The sequence below is a fragment of the Pelodiscus sinensis genome, chromosome 22 (genome assembly GCF_052426305.1).
Source record: "Pelodiscus sinensis isolate ZL-2025 chromosome 22, ASM5242630v1, whole genome shotgun sequence".
In the NCBI taxonomy this organism is placed as follows: Eukaryota; Metazoa; Chordata; order Testudines; family Trionychidae; genus Pelodiscus; species Pelodiscus sinensis.
The window spans coordinates 18,271,461-18,292,514 of NC_143073.1; the positions used below are offsets into that span (position 1 = coordinate 18,271,461).

Sequence of the window (21,054 nt, forward strand, 5' to 3'; positions counted from 1 at the left end):
ATCATCTAATATACCATCTTGTTAGTCTTTAAAGTGCTACATTGTCCTGCATTTTGCATACTTCCTCATGGCTGCAAAGAGCCTTGCCTGAAAATCAATAGGGCTTTCATCTGGCTTCTGTTTGCAGTTATATACTTTAGACCAATCAGTTTGCACTGGAACCATTTCGGTAATTGCATTTAGGAGACCTGTACGGTCATTTGCTAGCTCGGTACGTTCTGCAGCAGTAGCAGGAATTCCTGGCAAATCTTGGGGCCATTGCTCACCCAGATGGGCAGGAGTATCCCCAGGACCTAGCCTTGCTTGGGTGTAAAGAGCTTGCTTCTCATGGGGTTCCATTATTCCTGAGAGTAGCATGTCAATGTCTCTGTGGGTAGGCTGATAAACTTCAAAAATCTGGCGCAACTCCCTTTGCAAGCCCACAGGATCCTCTCATTTTTGGGAGAGTAAGTCTAAAATTCATGATGTCATTAGGTGTCCAGGGGACGTGGATAAGTGCTGGGGCGCCCCCTGCTGGATTAGGAAATTGTCTTAGTGGGAAAAGTTTAATATTCTCTTTAAACAGTCCAGGAAAACTTTTAGGTCCAACTTCAATAATCACATCCTTATTTACTTCATTACTTATAGTCACTGAGTTATTTTCGGGATCTATTTTAGTTATAACAAACCCCAGGTCCTTTAAGTCTTTTGCCAATGTTCGCTGCAGCATTTTTTAGGAGACTTCTGACCGCTTTAGAATTACTGGACTCTGCGTATGCTCACAATCCAAAGTTTTATTGGCCAGGTTGGCATTCCCCACTGCCCCTGCAGAACTGTGAGTATGTGCGGGGGATTCAAATTGGGCTGGTGCAGCTGAATGATCGGTAAGCAATATTTGCTGATGCTGGGGCAGGTTGGTGGTAAGGGGAGCTGGGAAATTGGGGACCCACAGGCCTAATAGATCTTCAGGTGGGTCTGGCAGCGGAGCTGGTGGTTTTGAGATGGATGGGTAGATTCCGCTGGGCGCGCTTGGTGTTGGTGTAGGAATGTACGGAGGGGGACAAACTTTAGAGGAGTCAGATTTCTCCTTTATTTCTGCCAATTGTTTTTTCAGTTTTTCATTTGAGTCCTTTAGGCTAGCCAGGATTTATCTCTTAATTTAGAGGCCTTATCATCCCAGAGGTGCCAATAATTCATCTGGGAGGGGTGACTGGACTCTAAGACACCCTTTAAATAATTTAATTTCCCTAATTGAGAGGTACCTTGAACTGGGAATTGTAATTCTGATTCTACATAAGTATATTCATTCCACGCATGTGTGAGCTTTACCAGCCTCCTGAGCTTAAGACCTGCTGGCAATTTCCCTGGCTGACTATAAATCTGCAGCATTTTCCTCAATGAGGTTTTTGGATCTATCTTAGATCCTTTATTCCCCATAATCCCTGTCCTATTACCTATATGAGGGTATGTCTACACTACCACCCTAGTTCGAACTAGGGTGGTAATGTAGGCAACTGGAGTTGCAAATGAAGCCTGGGATTTGAATTTCCTGGGCTTCATTTGCATATTGCCGGGCGCTGCCATTTTTAAATGTCCGCTAGTGCGGACTCCGTGCCCCGCGGCTACACGCGTCACGGACTAGGTAGTTCGGATTAGGCTTCCTATTCCGAACTACCGTTACTGCCTTCCTCTCAGCTTCAAGCCTGAGCTGACATTGTTTCAGTGTCTTCCCACTGTCCCCTTTTAAACAAACTTATTCAAAAAAAAAAAAAAAAAAAAAGGAGGAAAAGAGAAAGACTTACAGTTGCTTGGAAAGGATGTTCTTAACATAGGGTGGACGTTTACCGCCAGTGAAAGCAGCTGTGCAGGACAAGGAGAGAGGAATGGTACAGTGAGATTTTTTAACACGGATCTCTTACTGATTTGTATGGCGCCTTTCTGTTCAGTCTCTCCGGTCCAGCTCGTCACAATCACCTGGTGTCCCGATCCATCCCACTTCTGACACCATAAAACCCCTACCAAAACCCCAAACCCCTACCAAATCAATTCCAGACACCCTTCTTAAGCAACCAGCTTTATTCAGGAATGCATTCAAGGGCAAAAATCTCCAGGATACTCAGGAAAAAGTTTCTGCAAAGTTTCTGCAACTGTCCAAACAAAAGGCAAGGTCTTTTGTACTATCTTACACGGTAATTACCCCTCTTTCACTGACCGCTTGCAATTGCATGCATATACAGGTCATGCCCCTTTGCACCAAATTCCCTCCAATCATTATTTGTCCCCTCACAGTCCCTTTGCAGGCCTTACAACAGGTTCAAACCAGTTTCACCGATCCCCTCCTTTTCTATACCTGTGTTCAAGCACGTACCTCTTTACAAAGACCAGACTTAACATCCAGGTCACAGCAGAGGTCATACTGACAACAAATTAAGTTTATCCTTCACCCCTCACTGCCACGGCTTCCTCAAGCTGGTGCCTCCCACTGCTGCTCATTGGGGGCATTCTCAGCAGCGCTGGTCCCCCTTGGTATTTTACGGAGGGGGCCTTCTCACCCTCATTGGAGCAGGGAGATTGAGCCTGCAGACCACAGGCTCTAAGGGCTGGACGTTCATCTGGTGGAGGGCTGGTCAGCAGGGGCAAGGCCAGGGTGTGCAGATTTTTTTGGGGGAGGGGGTTCGGGAAGGCAAGAGAGAGACGGGGTAGGGAAACCTCCCCCTGGGGGAGCCCTCTCCCTCGCCCCGCGGTGACTGCACCACCCTCTCCTCCTCAGGCCTTGCTGACACTGGTTGGGCAGAGGCAGAGCCTGCCTCGTAGCCTGGACATGCCAGAAAGGGTGCCTCCAGCTCCTGAGCAGAGCCGTTGAGAGGAGGAGGAGGAGGAGCAGCAGCCATGGAGGCTGGGCTGCCAGGGGGCCAGCAATGTTGGGTCTGGATGCTTCCTCCAACCAGGCCAGAGGGCAGTGCCCTCGCAGAGTGTTTGGTCAGGCTCAACTGGACCCTGACTGAGCCGGTCAGCTTTGGGCAGGGAGTATGTTGTCGGGTCGGCTCCATCAGTGGAGCCATGTAAATTAGTTTCCCCGGCATAGGCAAAGAAACGGGGATTTAAATAATCCCCACTTCATTGAAATTAACATGGCTGCCGCGCTGTGCTGACAATCAGCTGATCCGGCACAGCGTGGTAGTCTAGACACGGATCGGTCGGCTGGGGAAGCCTTTGCTGACTGATCCTGTAAGCCTCGTTTTGGAAATTGACTAGCCTGGAAGAACTGCCCACGACTACACGTGACAGAGAAGGGTGATTCTGAAATGAACCCCTTACTTCGAATTAACAGTTAAACCTCATGGAACACAGGCAGTTCTTCCAGGATAGTCAATTTCCAAAATGGCGACTGGCCAGGAACAAGCTAATGAAGTGCAGGATATTTAAATCCCGCACTTCATTTGCAATTTCGGTCGCCCTCATTAGCATCCTTAGTTCGAACTAGGGGGCTAGTGTAGACGTACCCTTAGAGTTGTGATTCAGATAGTAGGTGATTTGAGGTTGACTTTGGAAAGTACCTCTGGGTATGTCTACACTACAAAGTTAGTTCGAACTAACGAACGTTAGTTCGAACTAACTTTAATAGGCGCTACACTAGCGCTCCGCTAGTTCAAATTTGAATCGAACTACCGGAGCGCTTAGTTCGAACTAGGTAAACCTCATTTTACGAGGATTAAGCCTAGTTCGAACTAGCTAGTTCGAATTAAGGGGTGTGTAGCCCCTTAATTCGAACTAGTGGGAGGCTAGCCCTCCCCAGGTTTCCCTGGTGGCCACTCTGGCCAACACCAGGGAAACTCTATGCCCCCCTCCCGGCCCCGGACCCCTTAAAGGGGCACGGGCTGGCTACGGTGCCCGTGCCAGGTGCAAGCCTGCCAGCACCCAGCCAGCAGACCCTGCACCTGGCATGGCACAGAGCCACCCACCCGATGTCCCCCAGCCCACCCCCTCTTCCCGGGACCAGGCTGGCGGCTCCTGGGAGCTTGCCCTGGACCGCAAGAGGTGGGCACCTTCCTGGGCTAGTGCGGAGATCGTGGACCTTGACCACGATCTCCGCACTAGGCACAGGAAAGTGGCCGGCTAGGGCAGGAGAGCTGCCAGCCTGGCCACCCAGGAGCAGGTGTGCATGAAAATCAAGGGGGTCCACTGAGACCCCCAACCCAGAGCCCTGAGCTTACAATGGCCGTCCTGGGTCAGACCAAAGGTCCATCTAGCCCAGTAGCCTGTCTGCCGACAGCGGCCAACCCTAGGGACCCTGGAGGGGATGGACCGAAGACAGTGACCAAGCCATTTGTCTCGTGCCATCCCTCTCCAGCCTTCCACAAACTTTGGGCAGGGACACCACTCCTAACCCCTGGCTAAGACTACTCCATGGACCCAACCTCCATGACTTGATCTCACTTCCCTTTAAACTCTGTTCCAGTTGTAGCCTTCACAGCCCCCTGCAGCAAGGAGTTCCGCAGGTTAACTATTTGCTTTGTCAAGAAGAACAACTTTCTCTTACTAGTTTGAAGCCTGCTACCCATTCCTTTCCTTTGGTGTCCTCTAGTCCTTCTTTATGGGAACTAATGAAGAACTTTTCTGTATGCACCCTCTCCACCCAACTCCTGCTTTTAGAGACCTCTATCCTGTCCCCGCTCCATCTCCTCTTTTCTAAGCTGAACAGTCCCAGTCTCTGTAGCCTCTCTTCATCTGGGACCTGTTCCCAACCCCTGATCATGTTAGTTGCCCTCTCCTCTCCCAGCCTTTCTCTTCCCCTCTCCCACCTCCTTTTCCCAGTCTCCCCCAGTTTTGTTCAATAAAGACAGAGTCACTGTTGGAAGAAACGTTATCTTTATTTTGTACATCAATAAGAAGGGGGGCTAGGGAAGGGTAAGTGGAAGGAGGTGAGGGAGGAATGGGGTACGAGCCCCCGATGGGGAGGACTGGGCTGGCTCTGCGGGCTTCTGGGGGTGGAAGCTCTCCTGCAGCCCCCCGATTGCTCCCTCTCCCCAGATCGCAGCCTGTGGCAAGTGCAGCCGGGCTGATGGCCGAGTGGTGTGATGTGCCCAGTGTGGGTACTCCGGGCACTCCAAGCCAGGACTGCTTTGCGAGCGGGGCACCCCTGAGAACTGTCTGTCCGGGGTGGGGGTCGGGACCCTTTAAGCGCAGCCCTTGGCTAGCCTGAGACAGCATCTCCATGCTCTAAGTCCTCCTCTTAGGCCCTGCCGGCACTGCTTCCGGCCATCCTTAAGCCCTGTTAAGAGTCCACTCAATGTGGACTTGCTAGTTCAAATTAGCAAAACGCTAATTCGAACTAGTTTTTAGTTCTAGATGCGTTAGTTCGAATTAGCTTAGTTCGAATTAACTAATTCGAACTAAGTTAGTTCGAACTAGCGCTGTAGTGTAGACGTACCCTCAGAGATGTAAGTGAGATCTGAGGAGATTTGAGGTTCAGCATGGAAAGTATCTCTTAATCGTAGATCAGTCTTGAGGAGATTTGAGGATTAGTTTGGGATGTTACTCAGAGTTGTGGCTGCTGTGAGGGGATTTGAGTTCTACTTTGGGAAGTGTCTCAGAGCTGCAACTGAGAAATGTGGAGATCTGAGTGTCTCTGTGGAAAGCATATCAGAGTCATATTTGAGCTTTCAGAAAATGTCAGGGATACTCCATTATATTTCTCACAGTTATGATTGAGATTTGAGAAGATTTGACTCAGAATCATTCTTCAGCCATGGGGAAATTCAACCCTTACTATGGGATGTTTTCCAGACCTGTTTCTGATGTGAGGTGATTTGAAGTTTTTTTTGATAAGTGTCTCAAAGATATAACTGAGCTATGTAGATATTTGACGGTTTCTATGGAAAGCCTCTCAGGGTCGTATTCGAGGTTTCAGGAAATGTGAATATGTTATATGGTTCACAATTGTGATTAAGAGAATATTTGAAAGTGCAAGTGTCTTAGAAGCATATCTCAAGTTTTGGGGAAAATTTGGGGTTACTCTGGGATTTTTCCCAGAGTTATTTCTGTTATGTAGTGATTTGAGGTTTACTTTTGTAAGGGTCTCAGATGTAAATGAGATTTGAGGCTCAATGTGGAAAATATTTCATAATCTTATTTTTAGCTTTGAGCAGATATGAAGTTTGCTTTGGTATGTTTCTCATAGTTTTGATTCAGATTAGAGGCAATTTGAGGTTGACTTTGGAAAGTGTTCCAGAGATGTAACAGATCTGAGAAGATCTTAGGTTCAGCAAGGAAAGTATCTCAGGCTTGTATTTCAGTCCGGAGGCTGTTATAAAGAACTTCTTGGGAACAATTCTCAAAGTTGTGGAGGTTTTTTATTAGAGACAATTTGAGGCTTACTTTGGAAAGCATATCAGAAATATAACTAAGATAGGAGGAAACTTGAGGTTCAATATTGAGAGAATTTCAAAGACATTGTTAGAGCTACATAGAGAAATGATGATTGCCCTGTGATGATGGTTCTCACTCTTGCGATTATCAGTGTGAGCCAGGGGAAAACTCCCTATTCCCCTGGTGCTAGAAGGTGCTGGAACAACTCACAGAACCCCAATGGGGTAATAAAAATAGATTTCAGCTTGGCATCTGGATCCAATAGCCTTTGGTGAAGTCTATGGTGAAGCCCTTGGTAATGAGCTCCCCCCAGCTTGTCTAGGAGCTCGTCAGGCCTAGGCATGGGGTAGGCAACAGACCCAGTGATGGTGTTGAGCTTCTGATAATCCACAGAAAACTGCAATGACCTGTCCTTCTTGGGGACCAGCGCCACAGGAGAGGCCCAGTGGCTGGAGGATGGTTGGATCACCTCTAGAATGAGCATGTCTTGGACCTCTCTTTCCAGGTGTTCAGGCATCTTCCCTATGGCTCTGAACAAGTGTATCCAGTGTACAGCCAAGTTAGTGAGACCAGGCTTGCTGGAGAACTATTGATGGTGGGAGTGCAGCACCTCTCTGATCTCTGCCTGCTGGGCAGATGAAATCTGGTCAGAGAGGGATGGATTCCAGCAAGAAGTCTGCTCCAGTTCCAGGGAACAGATCCACCTGGGGATTGTCTCCCTGCCCCTCCCAGTGCCTACATATAGCCAGCACCAAATTCTCCTTGTCCCAGTATGGCTTCATCATATTACCAGGGTACACCCAGTCGCTGTGAGCCTAGTTGGACAGTTCCACCACAGAGTGGACCTCATTTTGCTGTTTGATTACTTTGAAGGGGCTGACCCAGGCTGCATGCAGCTTGTTCTTCTGCATGGGAATGAGAACCATCACCTAGTCCCCAGTGGCGTAGGTGCATGCCCGTGCGCTGTGGTCATATCAACTTTCTGCCTCCTTTGGGCCCAGCCTAGGTTCTCCCTGGCCAAGTCCATGAGCTCATCAAGCTTTTACTGGAAAGCTTAGTATGTACTCCATCACCAGTCCCCATCAGCGGCAGCCTTCCCCTCCCACTCATCTCTTAGCAAGTCTAGGGATCCCCTCACTCTCTTCTCGTACAATAGCTCCAACAGGTGCATTCCTGGGCCATTTCCCTCTCTGGGTATGGCTATACTACTCACCCTAGTTCGAACTGGGATTTAAATATCCCGGGCTTCATTTGCATGTTCCCGGGCGTGGCCATTTTTAAATGCCTGGTAGCTTGAACTACCTGCCCATGGCTACACGTGGCACGGGCTAGGTAGTTCGAATTAACACTCTTAATTCGAACTACCATTACTCCTCATTGCAGGAGGAGTAATGGTAGTTCGAATTTCCAGTGTTAATTTGAACTACCTAGCCCATGCCGCGTGTAGCCGTGGGCAGGTAGTTCGAGCTACTGGGCATTTAAAAATGGTGGCGCCCAGGAACATGCAAATGAAGCCCAGGATGCTTAAATCCCGGGCTTCATTTGCAAGTGCAAATGACTACATTAGCCACCCTAGTTCGAACTAGGGTGGCTAGTGTAGCCATACCCTAAGTGAGCAGCAGGTAGAGTAAGTACTTGTCTTGGTCCTGTGGTTGCTGGTTCATAAAAGTCTTTAGCATCTGCTTTAGCATTCCATTGAACCTCTCCACCAGCCCATTGGACTGAGGATGATACACTGATGTTCAGGAGTACCAGAACCACACTTCTCCCATAAGCACTGGAAAAGGGCTGATACAAAGTTGGACCCTGCTCTATAATGACCTCTTTGGGGATTGCCACTCTGCTGAAAATGGCCAGCAGAGTGTTGGCCACAGTGTTTGCCTCAGTGTCTTAGGGTAGTGAGTAGTGAAATCCACCACCCCCAGAATGTATTTCTTCCTGGATTAGGTTGCCTTACAGAAGGACCTCACTATATCCATAACCACCTTCTAGAAAGGCTCCTCTGTGATGGGGAGGGGCTTCAGGGTGGCTTTCCCCTTGTCCTGGGCCTTCCCCCACTTTGGCAGGGCTCACAGGACCAGCAGCACCATTGACAGTCTCACACACTCCAGGCCAGTAAAAGCTCTGTAGCAGCCTCTCCCTGGTGCTCTGGATCTCCTGGTGTCCGGAGAATGGGATGTCGTAGGCTAGGTACAGCAGCCTGTGGTGATACTTTTGGGGAGCCACCAGCTGCCTCCAGACCCCCCATAACTCCACTTCCTCTGGGGGACCCATTCCTGGTACAGGAATCCCCTCTCCCACAGAAACCTCTCCAGGCAGCCTTCCCCCAGGGGTTGTGCTGCAGTGAGGCCAGTCCAGTCCTTCAGCTTCTGCAAGGAGGGATCTTTCTGCAACTCAGCCTGGAATTCAGCAGCCAGGGAAGGGATGTGGGCCTGCTCCCTCCCACTGCCTGTGTCTGAGTCCCAGCCCAGTTGAATCCGGCCCCTGGAAACTCCCTGTCTGCCTGGGTAGGGCCCTGTGTCCCGTGCAGGATGCATTCTTCAGGGTCAGGGCTGAGTGCCACTCGCTGGCTCTGGCTATCAGTAATGACCAGGGCACTGTGGGGACAATCTGGCCAAACCACCAGATCACCCACCATCAGCACCCTGGCAGGGAAGTGATGGTGCACCCCCACCTCTTTGATGGTGCACTCCCAGCTCTTTGGGGCCCTCAGCCCCCCATTTCAGATGCACTCTGACCACAGGAACCTTGAATGGGGTCCCGTCAGGGTCAGGTGGGTGTTGGTCTGGTGCCACCCCCTTTGATTCACCATCTCCAGGGGAATGAGGCACTCATCTACAAAGGCAGTCCTTTACCCACCCTGAAAACTGAGAACATTGCCTCTGAAGCACCAGGGCCGCCAAAGCCTGAGAGATTCCCCACTCTTGAGCTGAGAGCAACCCACCAGTCCCTCCTGCCTTCTGAAAATTCTGGAAACTTTTCCTGTTTGCCTCAGGAGTCAGCCCACCCCTGTGCCGCAGGGCCTGTCTGAACAGCTCAGAGTGCCCTGCCTCCACCCCGTCCATCTGAACATCCCTATGGCCTGGGATCCCGTAAGATGGTGAGATGCGGGAGCCTGTCAGTCAGTTTGGCCCAGTGCAGGTTGCAGGCTCTCTCAAAGACAGTAAGAAAGGGTCGATGCCTCCTCCCCACTCCTTACATTTGAGGCAGTGCGTTCATATCCAAGTTCCATGCTGTCCTAGGCCCCCTGGGCTCCTCCCCACTCACTGCAGCAGGTGTCTATCTGCCTCTCAGCTCCACCATGGCCTGCCCATGCTGCCACTGTCTCTCCTGGCCCTGACGCTCTTTATCACGATCCTTCTCTTTTTCCTAACATTCTTTCTAAAGGTCCTCCAGTTCTTTTAGCCTTAGCTCTCTTTCAATTTGTATCTACATCAGCTCCACCAAGGGGAACCCCAGCAGTGATGAAATTCTGCTGGCTGAGTGTTCACAGGATCTTTTGGTTGCATTCAGCCCCTTCTCCATCATCAGCCAGGTGGGGGCCTGAAACTCCTTCAGGGTATGTCTGGCTGCTCCAAGTAGGGATAGGAACCAGCCCATGGAGAATCATTCTCTTCCAGCTGGGAAATTATCTGGGCTTTGGTGAACTTCCAATTCACAGCCCTCCTTGTGCAGCTAAGCAACGTCCTTCTTAAGGAGACAGTTCTAAGTCAGCGCCTTGCTGTTACCAAGGGGTTGTAGACTCAGTGTGGCACCCTTCAGTGTGCCATCCTACTTGAGGGTCACAGCTCCTCCTGGGGGTTAGGCCATAGGCCCCTCCATCTCCTGGAACCAACTGCCATGATTCTTAGGAGGAACCCCTCTTTGGGGTGATACCCTGTCACAGGAACACAAGGAACACATTTTTGAGTTAAGCTGCAAGCTCCTCTGCCTCCTGCAACTGCACCTCACTGGCCTTCAGCACACCTGGCTCATGGGTGGTAGGTGAAGGTAGGCCTGGGGGAGGCACTCCCCCAGCCATGCCCCCACCCCCACCCATTCTGCCCAAGCCCTCCACAGGAGCTAAGCCACTTCCCCCTCTCCCCCGCCCCTGCACAGCAGCAGGGGAGGTGGAGCAGCACTCAACCCCAAAGCTCAAGACTCCCCAACCCTGGAGCATGGGGAGAGAGGAGGGTGCATGGCCCATCTCCCCTACCCCAGAGCACAGCGAGGGAAGAGGGCATGTGTCCCCAGCCTCCTGTGCTCAGAGCATGGGGAGGGCAGGTGCTTGGGGGCAGCAACACTCCACCTTCAGTAGGCCTACAGCAGTCATTCTGGGGCAGAATGTGGGTGGGGCCAAGCTAGCCATTTGGGAAGGCAGTGCCTTCCCCCACCTACCATACCCACCACCCATGCCTGGCTCTTGCTAGTTCCCCTTCTTTCTACTGCACCCACCATGCCACAAATGTCACTGAGGAGTGGGGAATAACTGGGCCCTGCACCTCCATCCACAGTTAGATAAGATTGTCAGCAGATAAAACAGAAGGTCTTCAGGGATACAGAATGGAACAGACTTGTCAGCACAGTAACCAGAACCAGTAACCTGTCAGTACAATCCATCTCTGGGGCAAGGGGCCAGAGCTAGAGCCCTAACTCTCCCTCTGTACCCCAAACCAGCTAAGACTAACTCACTTGGGGTATGTCTACACTACCACCCTAGTTCGAAGTAGGGTGGTAATGTAGGCAACCGGAGTTGCAAATGAAGCCTGGGATTTGAATTTCCCGGGCTTCGTTTGCATAAAGCCGGGCGCCGCCATTTTTAAATGTCCGCTTGTGCGGACTCCGTGCCGCACAGCTACATGCGGCATGGACTAGGTAGTTCGGACTAGGTTTCACAAGGAGTAACGGTAGTTTCACGATTAGTAATGGTAGTTCAGACTAGGAAGTGCCCGGCTTTATGCAAATGAAGCCTGGGAAATTCAAATCCCGGGCTTCATTTGCAACTCCAGTTGCCTACATTACCACCCTAGTTCGCCTAGTAGCCCTGGTCCTAGCCTCTCCTCTGGCCTGTGTGCTCCTTTTCCAGCAAAAGGCTTTACTCCTTCCCTGCTCAGGTTATGAAGGAATCAGCCATTGTGTGCATGCAGTGGCTATGCCAGCCTCCCTTGGTGCGAGTCACACCCAAAATTTCCCTCACCATGTAGGTGTTGGTGCAGTGCCCTGGGAAAGCGAGGCACACACACAGGACCGTAGAAATCACATGCAACATAACAAGGTGAATAAAATCCCCACTTTGTCACACCTAGAATGGGAGGAAGCCCCACTATGCAGCTTTGCTCTGCATTGGCCAAGGGAGGGCAGGAAAGTGAGGATTTGTCCTAGAGGCAGAGCCTCACTTTCCTGTCACAGCATTTCCTGATGCCTTGAGCTCCTGGAGAAGTGGAGGGAAAAGGAAATCAAAATAAACAATAGGGCTACGTCTACATTGGACCCTTTTCCGGAAGGGGCATGGTAATTTTTGAAATCGCAATAGGGAAATGCGTGGGGGATTTAAATATCCCCCGCGGCATTTAAATAAAAATGTCCGCCGCTTTTTTCCGGCTTTTAGAAAAGCCGGAAAAGAGCGTCTACACTGGCCCCGATCCTCCGGAAAAAAAGCCCTTTTCCGGAGGATCTTATTCCTACTTCAAAGGGCTTTTTTTCCGGAGGATCGGGGCCAGTGTAGACGCTCTTTTCCAGCTTTTCTAAAAGCCGGAAAAAAGCGGCGGACATTTTTATTTAAATGCCGCGGGGGATATTTAAATCCCCCCGCGCATTTCCCTATTGCGATTTCAAAAATTACCATGCCCCTTCCGGAAAAGGGGCCAATGTAAACGAGCCCTAGGCGAAAAAGGCAGAAAATGTGAAGGTGAAAAGAAGAAAAAAAATTAAAAAGTTAGAAGGAAGGAGAAACTCATGAAGGAGCCAAAGTGCACTGGAAATAAAGTAGAATTAAGAAGACTATGAAATTATAGTGGTTTTAACATTGTGTCTGAGAGACAGTGAGGGAATGCCCCTTCATTCCAACAAGTGACCAGAATTGAGAATATAGGCTGGGGCCTGGCCAGGTTGTAAACCAGAAAGAAAACCACATACATTGACCACATGCAAAGCTGTTCTGTGCATGGATCAGGTGCTGTGAAGGAGGGCAGCTCACATAGGACTCAAGGGTGTTCACTGCTGTTGATGGCTCCTCTGTGCGGAATTTTCCTTTTTATTGCATTCAGTATTTCTTTGTTCCGTAAGCTATAGATGACTGGATTGACTAAAGGAGTCAAGATTGCGTAAATTACTGCAAATGCCCTATCATAATCCAAGGAATAGCTGTTCTTTAATCGTACATACATGAATATAATACTCCCAAAAAATAGCAGAACCACAGTAAGGTGAGTGGCACAGGTAGAAAAAGCCTTTTTTCGCCCCTCAGCTGTGCGTATTTTCAATATGACTTTTATAATCTTTATGTATGAGACCATGATGAACAAAAATGTCACCAGGATTATAAATGCATTGACTATAAAATCTACCAGGACATTGATGGAAGTATCTGTGCAGGACAAGCTCAGCAGAGGGGGGAAGTCACAGAAGATATGCTGGATCACATTGGGGCCACAGAATGGCAGCTTGGAGACCAAGATTACCTCAATGACAGGACACATGAAGCCACAAATCCAACAGCCAGCAGCCAGCTGAGTGCACATTTTTGGGGTCATGATGGCAGGATAGCGCAGTGAGTTACAGATTGCTAAATATCTGTCATAAGCCATTGCTGTCAGTAGGTAGCATTCAGTGGCTCCTAGGGAATGGAAGAAATATGTTTGTAAGAGGCACCCAGTGAAGGAAATGCTTTTTCTCTCACTGAGTAAGTTTGAAAGCATTTTGGGAACAGTAGCTGCTGTATACCAGATTTCCAAGAAAGATAAAATGCTGACAAAAAAGTACATGGGTGTGTGAAGTCGAGAATCTGACCTGATGACTGTGAAAATCACCACATTCCCAATGATAGTGAAGAGGTAGATGAGAAGCAGCAGGGCAAAGAAGAGAGTGTGGAAGCCCTGAAGATCTGGGAATCCCATGATTATGAATTCAGTTACACTGCTCCCGTTGCTGGTTCTCATGCTGCCAATGGATTATCCTGCAGAGATATTTGAAGCTCCACCAAAATAAAAATTCCTCTCAGATGATGAACCAATAAAGTAAAATGCTGAAAGTAACCCAAAGAAATCATTAGTGTATTTGTCTGATTCAGGTCTGAGTCCATAAATACCCATCTCCTTCTATTCTCCCTCATCCTTAACTTGCCCCCTGAAGCTCTTGCTCTTTGGTGACACTTCACACTAATCTTGGCCATAAATAGAGCACCATTGATTCAAAGACCAAGGCTATGTCTGCACAGCAGCGTTATTCTGAAGTAACAAAGTCCATTGTACAAAGAGTGTTGGAAGTAGGGGGAAGAGCGCTCTATCCTGGACTTCCTGTTGTGTAGACAGCGCCAAAAGCCGAAATAAGCTATTTCGCAATTGTCCCATGCCTCTATTTCTCTGGAAGTGGGTGGGAGCATGTGAGGATTACCTGTTGTGTTCTTTCCCTCCGGGGCATCTGGTATTGGCTGCTGTCTGCAGACAGGATGCTGGGCTGGATGGACCATTGGTCTGACCCAGTAAGGCTGTTCTTATGTTCTTGTTATCTGTTTCCAGACAATCAGAGGCTAAGGACACCATTCCTACCCATCCCGGCTAATAGCCATTAATGGACCTAACCCCCATTAATTTATCTAGCACTTTTTTGAACCTTGTTGAAGTCCTAGTCTTCACCGCATCCTCTGGCAAGGAGTTCCACAGGTTGACTGTGCGCTGCATGAAGAAAAGCTTCCTTTTGTTTGTTTAAAACCTGCTGCCTATTAATTTAATTTGGTGACCCCTAGTTTTTATATTATGGGAACAAATAAATAACATTTCCTTTTCACTTTTTCTACACCAGTCATGATATTACAGACCTCTATCATATCCCCTTTAGTCTTTTCTTTTCTAAGCTGAAAAGTTCAAGTCTTTTAAATCTCTGTTCATGTGGGACCCATTCCAAATCCCTAATCACTTTTGTTTTCCTTCTCTGAACCTTTTCCAGTCCCAATATACCTTTCTTGAGATGAGGCGACCCCGTTTGTACACAGTATTCAAGATGTGGGTGTACCAGGGTTTTATAAGATATTCTCTGTCTTATTTTCTATCCCTTTTTTAAATGATTCCTAACATTCCTGTTTGCTTTTTTGACTGCCGCTGCACACTGAGCCGATGTTTTCAGAGAACTTTCCACAATGCACAAATGCATTATTCATTTTTTCTGTCAGGTGTACATTTCTACAGCCCTCAAGCAGACAGTGCAAGTGTAATCAGATTCCATTGAATGTCTAAAATGGGATGGAGGGTGTCTCTTAAAATAAGGGATGAATGGTCACCCAATCTGCTCTGGCTCAGGCACCTGACTCCAGGACAAGGTCAGGTGCCTGAGCCAGAGCACCTCCCTGGGACCCAGGGTTCAGCATTTCACTCCTTTGAGGAACGGGGCGCTTAGTCTCACCTTTCTCACTAGTATTTCCTATTGTCTAGATCAGCAGATCTCAACCTTTTCAGACCACTTTCTGGAGTCTGATTTGTTTTCCATATTCCAAGTTTCACCACACTTCAAAACTACTTGTTAACAGAATCAGGCAGAAAAATGCACAAGTGTCAGAGCACTCTGTAAATGAAAAACTGGTGACTTTCTCATTTTGTCTGTATTCAATTTTAATTAGTACTGTCAACTTCTTTGACACTGTTAGGCCACAGAAAATTGGGCCTAGGGTGATTATGCTAAGACAGACTGAGAAGAGTCCAGCAAAGGGTTCTGGGTAGTTCCTGAACAAAATTTGAGACATGAGTTGAGCAAGGCCGTACTTCAAATGCCTGCCTAAGCTACAAAAAATGAGATAAGCGAACAGCCGTATTTTTGTACTTGCTGAGCTGAACAGCTTGCTTAAGGAACTGATAAGAAAACTCCGTCTCCTCGTTTTCTGGTACTTGCCTTCCGTCTTAATAAGAAAGTTGCTGATGTATCAAGGCCACCTTGTACAGCTGGCAAGGTATGCATGCATGCTAGAAGTGTCTAACTAACAAAGGGGGGTGGGTTGCTTAAGTGAATAGTCTATGACGCGACGGAACTGTCTATATAACCCCACTTGTTATAGAAATCGGGGGCTGGTTCTCAGTAGAGACGGGCTGCTCTCTATTGTCGTGTGCACTCTTCAATAAAGAGCTTTGTGATTAGACCTTGCTGGTGTTGCCTGTCTCTTTGTGGTCAGACAACGAACTGAAGCCGTCTGGGTTAGAGTCCCTGAAAACACTTTTAATGTAGTCTGTTATAAACTGTGTATCTAGATGTGTTGCTGAGTCTCCTGGAAGAACTCTGTGTAACCCAGTTTGAGAAGCATTGGTCACTCTAGATAAGGCAAGGAATCAGGCAGAGAACTCAGCATGCTAGCTTCTCTGAATTTCAGTCTTAGGCTCCCAGCTTTTTTCATCCTTTGTGCTGACAGCCTGTGTGCCTAATTCTGAGCTGGGGAATCAAGTAAGTGGCAAGTCACCATAAGACACTGCTTCGTCTTTCTTCAGATCCTTTTTCAAAACTCACCTCCTCCCTAATATATCAAATGCCTAACATATGTAATAACTGTAATAACTCTCAACACTGTCTTTAAACCATGCATCTTCTATTAAATTTATCTCCTTTCCCTCTCATTTCTCTTATGCAAACAGATTGCAAACTACAGGTTGGACCTCCCTGGTCCAGCACCCTTGGGACCTGACCAGTTTGAATGAGGACATTTTCAGGATCAGGGGTGGTCCCCTGCCACTGGCCTCCCAGGATACTCCCCCCACTCCTCTGGCTGGTTCCACTCCAGTCCCACTCTCCTGCTGCTACAAGGCTCAGGCTCAGCATGCTGCCACTAGCTGGCTGGGGCTCTCCAGGGATGGAACTCCCCAGCTGCCATGGCCCCACTTCTACCCTGTCTGACCGAGGCGTCACGGGGATGGGGCTCTGCAGCTGCCCTGCTTCTGTCCTGCCTGGGGCTTCCCGGGGACTAGGTTCAACAAAGACAGGTATGACTGGTCCTACTGATGCTCCATCCATCCGCGGCTCCCTGGGGACGGGGCTCTGTGGCTGCCCCTCTGCTGCCATTCTGGAACTGGGTTTTGCAGGGACAGAGCTCACTGGTCCGGCAGCTGCCCTGCTTGGATGGGGCAGTCCAGGGACAGGGCTCACTGTGCTGATGGTGGCCCCCTCCACTGGACTCCCTGGCTGGGTTCACATTCCTGGGCACCAGGGCTCTTTGGTCCAACAATGTGCATGATCCTGCTGGACCACAGATGTTGCTGGACCAGAGAGTCCCAGATTTAAGAGGTTCAACCTGTACCAAGCATCTGAGTAGACTGTGAACACTTTGGGGGCAGGGATTGTCATGTAATACAGGCTCGAACAGTTACAACCTATATTCCTCAAATATAGTGGAATGCATGGATTTTCCAAGAGGTTTTACTATAAGGAGAGTTCAGAGGTAATAATTAGCTATTTCCTTTATCAGGGAATGGGGGAGGCAAAGGATCACCTAACAAAAACTCAGTACTTCCAAACTTTCAAAGCACAGTATTTTTTAGGGTTACATTTTCAAAAGAGCTTAACATACAACTTCTATTTAGAAACCTCAGTAATATTTCCAGATATTCCAAAGAGTCCAGTTGTCAGTAGTGCCTGGAGCACGGAACATCCCTGCAAATCCTCTGCTAGAGCCTTGCTATTCAAAAATGGTTTGATCAATTTTTTCAAAGGTATTTTCAGGCTGAATCTAGCTTCAAAGCCAAAGTTGCAAAGGGCTAAGCTAGGCCTTGGCAATGCAATTGGGTTGCACTCTTTACTAGGGAGAGGATAATATCTTCCCATAATAAGATGTCTGAGACAGCTGCATTCTTTTAGGAAATTGCCCAAGTCCTTCTGTAATTCAATAGTGTCATGCGGTAAGTGAGTCTCCAAAACATTTTCTCTCTTAGCCTGCAATAAATCTGTGTCACAGAGGTGCACAATCTTTTCTATATTCATGCTTCAGTAAAGTGAAGCCCTGGCTGCCCTAATATCCTTAGCAAAACATGAATAAAAAAAATTCCAGAAACACAGAAAATAAACTCACTTCTATACTTCTTCCAGTCTCAGGAAGCAATCTCAGAAACACAGTGAGTTCATCATTAAGAATAATCATCCATCAAGAGATAGCACTTCTAGTTTAATAGAGTTTACTTTTCTGCACTCTACTCCAAACATGTCAACAAAAACTATATATTTAAATATTGTTTTGATAGGTGTTACCTTTTAGTTGTTTTGAAGAGAGATTGATTTCTTAGAACAAAAGGCTGAGTTTATTCATAGCCTGCAAAATGTGGTAGCTTTGTAGCTGAATCTAGGCCTAAATTGCTACCATCTGTCTCCACCAAAGACTCCCCAGCCCTTTTCTCCATTCTGTGTGCTAAATGGGCAGTTTACCGGGCAGTTGGAGTCCTATGCATGTGCACCCTGAGCAAGAGACTGAAAACGAGTTTGTCTCTTGGATAAGAATGTCAATAGAAAAAGCAAGTCATGTTCCTTGCTTGGATACTAACCGGAGTAATGGCCACTTTTTCAGATTCTTCCTCTGGCTGTCCTCCTCTGATAGGAATGAGGACTCCTTTCCTAGATTTATGCCTTTCCCCAGAAGAGAAATCTTTGTTTGCCCATCTATCAGAGACCAAGAAGAAAATAAGCATCCTCTTGGGTCAGTACCTGGGAGGAAACCACACCTAAGCTCCCAGGAACTCTCTGTCCCAGGTGGATAAACACAAGAACTGGAATATTTGAACGCACCATCCTCACATTTCAACAATTTTTCATCAGTCACTTAGTTCATTGTGCTTTCCCATGCCTCTCAGCCTATGACAGGCAGTGCCATGCAATATTTTTCAGCAATGTTTCGTCTAGGTTCAAGTATCTCAAGGAGTGGAAGTTCCACCACTTCCCTTGGTAGATGATTCACAGTTGAATGTGTCTATGCTATGGCTACCCCTTTTTAAACTGATCAGCTAGTCAAAGTTAGAGGTTATGGGAATGACCCTGATAGAAATAAAAATTGAGGGTACGGTCTGGTATTTTCTTTGTTTATTTACAAGACTGCATAAAGTCCTGATCTCTAAATGCAGCAGGAGCCAAAACCAGGGGATAACTTATTTACAGCTTCACATCTCTTTAACCAGCACCAAATCCAAACAAACACAGTCCTTACTCAAAGGAATACTCAACAGAACCCCTTTGCACATAAAGCTCAAAATTCCTGGGCAGGTTCACAAAACACTTCTGTTTTAGGTGAGGGTTTGGGATTAATTTATTTTGACAATTTATATTAATTAAAGGATGTAATACACATCAGTCAATCTCAATAAGATTTTAACTCGTTCCATAAAAAGTTTTATTCTAATGATACTATGAAGACTCTGTAAAGTTACAGTCCAGTCACTGGCTTTCCCAGGAGCTGCATGTCCTCTACTGAGATGGTCAGATATCAGATATCTGAAAAACAGAGAATACTATGATTGCACTGTGGGCTGAGATTTTCTGAGGTACCTCATTCTTCCTCTGCACATCTATGATTGTGAGTGAGTCAGCTGAGTAACTGAGGTTACAGCCCTATGGTCAGACTCAGTTAATCTGTGGAACTCATTGTTATGGGATAATGTGAAGGCCAAGAGTATAACTGAATTCAGAAAAGAATTAGCTAAGTGCATGATGGATTGGTTCATCAATGGCTGTTAGCCAGGATGCTCAGGGACACAACTTCATTCTTAAAACTCCAACTGCCAGAAGCTGGGGCTCACAGGAAATAAATGTAGAATGAAGAGAGTGAAAAATAATAACTAGTGAATTACCTATCAGAGACGAATTTTACTAGTGTGCAGTAGTTTAATAGTGATTAGTCAGGGGTTCAATATGTGGGAAAGCAAACTCTGGACTTGCAATAAAGTGGACTGATGAACATAACTGCTGAGTGATAATGGAGGTCAAGGGTGGCACATTTTGGTGACAATGATCGGGGCAGTGAGATTCTAATAACTTTCATTAAGGAAGCATGGAAGTTTACAAACCAGTCCTAGCTTTACCTGGTTCCCATAGAAACTTTAGTGTACCAAAGTTCAAAAGATCCCAGTGTCGTACCTCGGTGTTCTGTACCTCAGTACCTTTGGTGGTCTGAACTGTCAGTGTCAGGATCTCTACTCCGTCGGTGATGATAAACTTTCGGCTGCGTGCGTAACAATCGGTACTCCCTTTATCTAGAGTGTTAGACCCCGTGCACTTGGGTCAACACAGGAGATCTCTGAGAGGCCCCGGAAACGACAGATGCGGTCAAGGTTTGAAATCAATCGAGAAGGTTTATTGTCAAATGCGAAGCTCTACCAGTTGGTAACAGAGATCAATACAATGTTACACCACTGGACACTATGGCCCGCGTTGACAAGGTACCAACACCGGGCAGGCCTATTGCCATGTATCAGATATTAACAGCAGTTAGTCAAAGTTAAGCTACTGTGCATTCTGTAAGTTTAGGCAATGACACCTGCCGTTCAGGCGCCTAGTGCGCCCCCCTCCCAAGGTCGGCCGGAGAGCACCCTCTGCGGTGTCCTTTTATAGACAGGTACAAACAACTGACATCATTTCTTTACGTACCAGGTTGCCACCCTCTGTTGCCTAGTTACCACCCCTCACCTTACTTACTATCCTTCATGCTGTCAGTTCCGACCTGGTCCTGAACCTAGGTCAGTATGTGCATTAGTTTTTGAGGAGTCTTTGTACCAAAGACATTTCTTATTAAGATGTTCCAATACTCCCCTTTGGCTCACAGTCTGTACCCAGTGCCTCCTTGTGTCCTTCCATGCTAGACCTAACTTACACAATCACACAATTATCAGTAGGGCCTCTTTCTTGGCTCCTGTTACTGAACCAAAATCTTGCTCACTAGATTGCAGACCTGTTGCTGTTTTCATGTTACAGGCCTCTATTTAGGCCTGCTGACTCCATGTTACTGACCCTCAACCTTACTGCATTCTCCCACGTTTTGTCCTTTTGTGGGGAGGATGTTTACCCATCGTCCCGGAAAAGCATAATGCATGAACTGAAGGTGACTCAGTGGGCTAAACGCTGTTATGTGGACACCATGCTTTGCTGTTCACACCCAATAGGAGGCAGAAAGAATAAAAGATGAGACAGGAGCAGTTCAGGTCTTCTGCAGCCTTAAAGGTAGAAGATATTTCATTCTAGAGTTATCAGCATTTGGATGCATCCATATGTGCTGAATCAAAACTTGCCAACTTTTTGAAAGAATAATGGGAATAATGGGCCTCCTGAACCACAAGGGCTGTGTCTACACTGCACCCCTTTTCCGGAAAAGGGATGCAGATTAGACACATCGGAATAGCAAAATCTGGGGGGGATTTAAATATCCCCCGCGGCATTTGCATTTACACGGCTGCCGCTTTTTTCCGGCTTGGGGATAAGCCGGAGAAAAGCGCCAGTCTAGACGAGTAGGAATAAGAGATCCTCCGGAAAAGGCTTTATTTTCCGGAGAATCACGTCTAGACT

At 47.6% G+C, this 21,054-nt stretch overlaps 1 protein-coding gene across 1 annotated transcript; it reads right to left on the reverse strand.

Moving 5' to 3' along the window:
* Positions 1-12,530: 12,530 nt before the first annotated feature.
* On the reverse strand, positions 12,531-13,484 carry LOC102452306 (olfactory receptor 6N2-like). Its single transcript, XM_006121431.2, has one exon. The coding sequence runs from the start codon at positions 13,482-13,484 to the stop codon at positions 12,531-12,533; it is 954 nt and encodes a 317-aa protein (XP_006121493.2).
* Between the last annotated feature and the right edge of the window lie 7,570 nt (positions 13,485-21,054).

Excerpts from the sequence above, each read along its gene's own strand:
- LOC102452306 (XM_006121431.2), bottom strand. The coding sequence starts at position 13,484 with ATGAGAACCAGCAACGGGAGCAGTGTAACTGAATTCATAATCATGGGA.